The sequence below is a fragment of the Thamnophis elegans genome, chromosome 7 (assembly GCF_009769535.1).
Source record: "Thamnophis elegans isolate rThaEle1 chromosome 7, rThaEle1.pri, whole genome shotgun sequence".
NCBI lineage: Eukaryota > Metazoa > Chordata > Lepidosauria > Squamata > Colubridae > Thamnophis > Thamnophis elegans.
The window spans coordinates 40,781,234-40,788,865 of NC_045547.1; the positions used below are offsets into that span (position 1 = coordinate 40,781,234).

At 46.8% G+C, this 7,632-nt stretch overlaps 1 protein-coding gene across 1 annotated transcript; it reads right to left on the minus strand.

Moving 5' to 3' along the window:
* Positions 1-1,084: 1,084 nt before the first annotated feature.
* On the minus strand, positions 1,085-5,060 carry LOC116510925 (protein NYNRIN-like). The gene has a single exon (XM_032220581.1). The coding sequence runs from the start codon at positions 4,612-4,614 to the stop codon at positions 1,096-1,098; it is 3,519 nt and encodes a 1,172-aa protein (XP_032076472.1). The 5' UTR covers positions 4,615-5,060; the 3' UTR covers positions 1,085-1,095.
* Positions 5,061-7,632: the final 2,572 nt, after the last annotated feature.

The following is a 7,632-nucleotide window of genomic DNA, read 5'->3' on the forward strand; positions in this document are numbered from 1 at the left end:
TTTGTACCATACATGCCCCTTGCCATCCCGATTTCAATTGTGATGGGGAAGTAACACGGGTCCAACCCCAATAATGGGGGACTCCACAATCCAAAACTAGAGGTGGTTCTCCCCCCTTTTGGTGGGCTTTTATACACATTCCCTTTCGCATTAGATATCCCACATACGGGCATACTTCTGGGTTGGAAAAACCTCGAGACTGACAGGCAAGTCTGGCAATCTTATCAAATAGGTCTGGGAGCTTGCAAGGGTGTGGTAGCACTCCATTCCAACAATTTGGAGAAAACATAATGGGGGTTGTCCCCTCTCCTTTCCTGGATCCAACATTATAAGATCGTATAATATGGGGTCTTTCCTCTGGGTTGCTCCATAATCCTAAGTTGCCCACATCAACAAGATTGCATTTGCTCCCAACACCGTATAACCATATCACTGATAGCGTAATAGACCAAACGAGCGGTATACCTTCGTGCATCCTGTTCACACACGTCGTGATCTCTCCGATCCTGCAATGCAAGCTGAACTGTAGGGGTTACTTTAAGTGTGTAGTATGCCGGGCCAGATCCAGTGATTAGATAGGGTTCCAACGCGTCTTCTATAAGCACTATATCACACTTAATATTACAATAGCTGTGCTGGACACAATCAATACAGTGGGCACAGCAGCAACATCCACATTCACAGGTACAAAACCAGCACATATGGTTAGCAAAGATGATAAAAGATGAAAATAATCAAAGGTTAGTATGCTGGTCCACGATTCTTCACCCGTGCGTAGAGAGTCAGCTTCCGGAGTGACTTAGCAAGGGTTCTCCACTGCCGACCTCTGGAGAATTCGCCGGGGGGAAGGCTGCGCTGGCCCTCCGTCTTCCCTTCCAGGTGCGGGATCTGCTTGGACTTCCCTTAGATTGCTTGTATGCAACTGTCCGTTAGCGAATGGGATGCCAGCAAATGGCCACCAGTCAACCGCTCTCACAGTTCCGTCAATTGATTGTTGGACCGTCGGGTTGGCGTACTTCACAATACAAATAATGCACACAATGAAAGCAAGAGACACAATACCTATAGCAATACAACAAAGGATATAATTGGACTTTATCGACGAATCAATTTCAACTTCAACGGTTGGTCGCTGGGATGTGTGGTCCATTGTTTGTCAGCGGCCTTCTTTACACGAGTCCAATGTATCCAGGTTTTAGATTCCGCAATCTTAACAGCAAGTGGAGATGTCATAATTACCTCATAAGGTCCCTTCCACCTCCCTTCTAATTGTTCCTTTTTCCAATGTTTTACCCATACCCGGTCCCCTGGCTTAAAAGAATGACACTTAGTTACCAACCTGGGAGGGGTCTGCTCCAACACATAATCCCTCAGCTTTTCAACCTGCTTATTTAGTTCCTGCACCATTTCCATGGCCCAAACTCCCCCCTTATGCCCCAAATCAGGCCATCCAGCCAAATTACGCCGTAATAACGTTGGAGGCCGACCAAACATTAACTCATATGGGGAGAGTCTATGTTGTCGTCTGGGAGCACTCCTAATCGCATACAATGCAAGGGGCAAAGCATCGGGCCACTTTAAGTGTGTTTCCGCACAAATTTTGGTTATCTTTTCCTTTAAAGTTCTATTCATCCTTTCCACTGGAGAACCAGATTGTGGGTGGAAGGAAGAATGGAAGCGCCATTTCACCCCTATAGCTTGTGCAATGGCCCGATTAATATGATGGACAAACTCCGGGCCATTGTCTGATGAAATAAAGGAGGGGTTGCCAAATCGAGGAATGATCTCCTTGAGTAAAACCTTTGCTACTTCCTGAGCCTTTTTCGTTCTAGTAGGGAACGCCTCTGGCCATCCCGTATATAAATCCACAATAACTAACATAGCCCTATAAAATCCACTCCGTGGCATATCAGTAAAATCTATCATGACTGTGTCCATAGGATAATAGGCAATAGGTATAGTTCCTGGTGGAAGGGAAGGACCTTGCCTAGGATTGACTCTCGCACACGTTTCACAGGAAGATGCTACTTTTACTGCCATCCCTGCTAACCCATCTATATAGTAATCCCTCATAAGAGCAGATTCTAAAGCCGTTTTCCCCATATGAGTGGTTTCATGAGTGGAACGAACCAATTGCCATGCCACTGTAGAAGGCACATATATTCTTCCATCCGGAAGAATATACCAGCCTTTATCGATGACCGCCATCAAATCGTTGACTGCCTTCTCACATTCAGATAAAGAATAGGAGGGTTGGATGTCTACTGGTATAACCCCTAAATCCAAGGCAACATTAATATACATGTCTGGTAGAGGCTCATGACGCAATGCTGCAGCTCGTGCTTCAGCGTCTGCTGTCCTGTTCCCTACAACAATTCTATCATCACCCCGTTGATGACCTCTACAATGCATAACTGCCACCCTTTTTGGTTTTTGAACTGCATCTATCAATCTCTGAATTAAATGGCTATGTTGTATATATTTGCCAGCTGAATCCCTAAAGCCCCTTTCCTTGTACACCGCCCCATGAGCATGCAAAGTCAAAAAGGCATATTTACTATCTGTCCATACATTCAAGCGTTCACCTTCAGCTCGTTCCAATGCCCGAATGAGGGCCCATAATTCTGCCACCTGTGCACTTTTTCCGGCCCCTAACGGCCCACTTTCAATTACCCCCTTATCATCAACAATGGCATAGCCTGCAACTCTCATTCCTTGGTGGATGTAACTCGACCCATCGGTATACCAGTTATAATCCACCTGAGGCAAAGGTATGTCAGTTAAATCAGGTCGTGTGGAGTACACGGTTTCCAATACCTGTACACAATCATGTTCCACCTCTGTCTCTGTAGGCAAGAGAGTAGCAGGATTTAATGAGGTAGATACCACTAGATGAACCTGGGGGTTTTCAATCATCATGGCCTGGTATTTGATGATTCGTTGGTTACTAATCCACAAATGGCCCTTCTGATCAAGAATTGCTTGAACAGAGTGTGGGGTGTGGACCTTAATTGGACAGGAAAAAGTGAGCTTATTACAATCTTGCAGCAATTCCGCAATGGCAGCCAAAGCTTTCAAACAATGCGGCCACCCTTGCGCCACAGCATCTAGCTGTTTTGACAGATATGCAACTGGTTGTTGCCACTGGCCGAGCTGCTGAGTCAATACTCCTAAAGCAACATTCTTACGTGTATCTACATACAAATTGAAGGGCTTACTCAGATTTGGCAGGGCTAAGGCTGGAGCTCTTAACAGAGCTTCTTTGATTGCATCAAAGGCTTGATCCTGCTCCTTCGTCCAAATAAAGGGGTCCGTTTTACTTCCCTTGGTAGACGAATACAGTGGAGCTGCCATTAGGGCGTAATTTGGAATCCAAATCCTACAAAAACCTGCCAAGCCTAGAAAACCTCTCAATTGTCTCCTATCGGTTGGCCTTGCCAGATTAAGCAACGCTTGCTTTCTCTCCGGGCCTAGTGCTCTTTGCCCTTGCGTTATATCATAGCCTAAATAGCGGACTTTTTGTTGGACTAACTGAGCCTTACTTCTGGATGCCCGATATCCACAATCTAACAGTAAACACAACATACGTCTTGTATTTTCCCAACAACCATCCCGTGACTGTCCAGTAACCAGCACATCATCCACATATTGTAAAACCGAATCTCCTTGTTGGAAGGGGATAAAATATTGTAAATCCTTGGCCAACGCGGTTCCGAAGAGAGTTGGGGAATTTTTGAACCCCTGAGGTAACCTTGTCCAGGTATATTGGCTCCTGGTTCCAGTATACGGATTTTCCCATTCAAAAGCAAACAATGGCTGGCTAACAGGATGGATAGGTATAGTAAAGAAGGCATCCTTTAAATCAATCACTGAAAACCATGTAGCATTAGGTGGGATGAGACTGAGTAGAGTATATGGATTAGACACAGATGGGTGAATTGTGACTGTCCTTTCATTAACCACGCGCAAATCTTGCACTGGTCTGAAAGACCCGTCTGATTTTAGGATAGGCAGAATTGGGGTGTTCCATGGGGATTGGATAGGGACCAATACTCCAGCATCTAAGTATGTTAGGATACAGTCGTATATAGCTAGGATGGCTTCCCTCCAATAGGGTCGTTGCTGCCCAATGTGAACAGGAGTTGCCAGGGGCTTCAATTCCACAATAATAGGGGGGTGATGTGCTGCAAACCCCGGAGGGTTATCCTCAGCCCATAATCCTGGCACATCAAATTCCCTCCATATGTCCGTACATTCCTCCTCAGATGTCCTGACTACCATCAACCTCCACATTTCATCAGGACGGTGGCTAACAGTGAGATACTGCTTTCCCTCATCAAAGGAAATAGTTGCTCCTAACTTACTTAACAGATCCCTACCCAACAACGGGACCGGACATTCGGGTATATACAGGAACTCATGTTGAATTTCAGAGCCCTTGAAAGTACAGGTGACTGGTTTCAAGACTTGACGTCCTACAATTTGTCCAGACACTCCTTGTACTTGAATTTGGTATGGGCCAGGGGTGGTTATTGGGTTATTTATTACCGATCGTCCAGCCCCTGTGTCTACTAAAAAGGTAGTCTGTTGACCCCCAATATTCAACGTAACCATTGGCTCGGGGGGAGTCTGCTCCAAGCCAGGTCCCCATCAATCTGACCAACCGATTCCGGCCAATCCAATACCCTCTACTCCTGCATTTAGTTGAGTATTCACACCTCTTCCTCCTTGACCCTGTGCCGGTTGCGACCCCCATCCGCGCCCTGGATGTCGGGGTGGCCCTCCTCGGCTCATCATCCCTCGCCCAGGCATTCCACGACCTCCCATATTCTGGCCCCACGGGCGTCGCCCGGGCGGGCCCCTGAACACTCCACGTCCCCTAATAGTCAACCTTTTCGGACATTCTCTCTGCCAATGACCTTCAGATCCGCAATGGGCACATTGATTTGGCCCCAATCCTGTTCTGCCTCCCTGTAAGGCCAACGCCAACAACTCCGTCTTCTTATGCATACGATCATCTTTGTCCTTCTTCTCAACCCTATCCCTATTCACATACACCTTTCTAGCCACTTCTACCAATTCTGTCGTATTCTTTCCCAACGCTCCCTCTAACTTTTGCAATTTCTTACGGATATCCAACGCACTTTGTGCAATAAACCTCTCATTCAACATCCTCACATTCTCTGGAGCCCTCGGGTCCATTTGAGTATACAACTCATAAGCCTCAATCAACCTTTGCAGGAACGCCTCCGGACTCTCATCCGCTCCCTGCATAACCAATGAGGGTTTAGACAAGTTCACAGGGGGTTTCCCTGCCTTCTTGAGAGCTGCCACTATCAAAGTTTGATACGTTTGTATCTTTGCCATGTCACCTGCTACCTTAGGATCCCATCCCGGATCCCGTTCCGGTGCCTCTTCCAAAAGTTTCTGAGCCCTATCTGCTTCTGTATGATAACGTTCTCTGAAAACCTCTCGCATTCCTGCTTTGCATTTCTCTCTCTCCTCTGCTGTTAGCAACGTAGTTAACAGCTGTTGTATATCTCGCCAATTGGGGTTATGACTATGCATAATGGTTTGAAACAAATCTGTCATTTCCGTGGGCTTCACGGACAATGGACCAAAATGCTTCCGCCAATTCAATAAATCCGTAGTTGAAAAAGGGATATATTGAAAACAAGGGCGGTATTCAAGATCTCCTTGGGCGTTGATGGCCACCTGTTGTTCTGTTACTCTTAACGGAAAGAGTCCTTCCTTTTCCTCTAACAATGTACTTTCCTCTTTCTCGGCCTTCGCCCTCTCTGCCTCCATTCGTCTAGTTACCGGCCCTTCTCTTCTAATTCCTGTAGCCCCTGAACCACCATCCTTGGGCTCCCTCCTTCTCACTGCCCCTCCTGTTGCCTGATGATCTCCTGCCCCCACAACACTTTCCTTATCTCCACTGCCCGCAACAGCAACACCCATAGCCTGGGGCACCACAATGCCTACAGGTGCCGATGCATAGGGAGGGGGAGGTCTGAAGAGTTCCTCCTCATCTTGGGCAAAAATCTTTTTCTTCTCTGACTCCTTTTTCTCTGAAGCTGCTATTTTTATGGTGCATCTGGGGGCTGACCTCAACTTCCCCTTTTCCTTCGGTCTAGCCACACACAGGCGAACCATTTCAGCTTGACACTGTAATAATTCATCAGCCTGTTCTGCTACAGCGTCTCCCCACTGATCTATATATGGAAACTGATTAGGATAGCGTTCTTCGTTTGCAGCGATTAACGAAGTTAAATCATCTATAATTTGGTTTTGAAACGTTCCTCCCATCGGCCATCCTACCCCCATCTGTGGCCACTGGTTCTGACACAAGTAGATAAGCCTATCCTTGGTCAATTTTGGGTACGGGACTCTATATTCAGTGTGATTGAAATATGAATTAAAGCCTTTAATCATGCAATCCAGCGGTGTGCTGGGTATGCTGCTACCCCCACCCATTCCTAACACACTACCAGCGACCTGAGGCCCCAGAAGCCGGAACTCAATGGCCACCTGCAGGAACTGCGCTGGTTTAACCACCCACACAACCTATACGGACTTCATTAGGAACGCCGTCCCGAGTCCAGGGGGGTGATCGGGCCCCCTCTTCTATCTTCAAACGAGATAGGTACAACACAATTATCAAGATACTCGCCTGAGACGTCTTCTCCCCACGGATCCTGGCCAGGAAACACCACAGCTCTTTTCCTAAGTTTGCAGGGTTCTTGGACTCACAATGTGTGTCCCCCTTGGTGTAGTCGGGCTGCTGTTACCAGCTCCCGGGGCAAAAGAAGGCCCGTGGCGCCTGGAAGGCAAGGACCAGCAGCCCCACACCCCAACGGGGCAAAGCGGCCCTCAGCAAAATATTGCCTTAGCTTCTCTGTCCCATCTGAAGGGTGCCAGAAAATGTAGTAGAATCAGGAGACAATGAAGCCAAGCGATGCAATATAGGAAAAGTTTATTGAATGCGCAGGTTCAAACATGCCAAAATAAGCATCAAGAGTTTGAACCCCGAAGGGTTCTGAAAGCCATACATTTATAGTGCAAATTACGTCATCATCTATAGAGGCAGTCTTTAAACATATAAGGTCATGAGAGGAACCAAAACTGTCTATGCCAGATGGCCAACTGTTACTATTCCTAAAATATACTTGGTCAGCACCTTATAGATCATGCGTGACATAAACAGGGCACATCTTGCAAGACAACAGGAAACTTCCCGTCTGGGTCGACTTGTTCCCAGATGTGTAAAAATATGTATTGCTCCTTCAGCAACTGTCAGCAATTGTTTTCTGCTTAATGGTGCAAAACCTCAGCTTTAATCAGAGTATTTGATATTAAACATGGCCTGCAGAACTATGGTTCATAATTGGGCCTTTTAGCCCACCTTATACCTAGGAGTCGAGGAGCCCGCAAATGGGACCTATTGACACATTCAGCATGCGAGGGAGGAAAGTGTTTCCATGAAACAAGATACTGAACGTGGTTTCTATGTCTCCTAGAGTCCAAAATTTATTTAACCTCAAAATGCTGCTCTTCCTTAATTCCGATGAGCGGCCGGTGGAGCTGTCAAAGGGCCGCGCAATGCAGAAGTACGTTCCAGCTTCAGAAGAT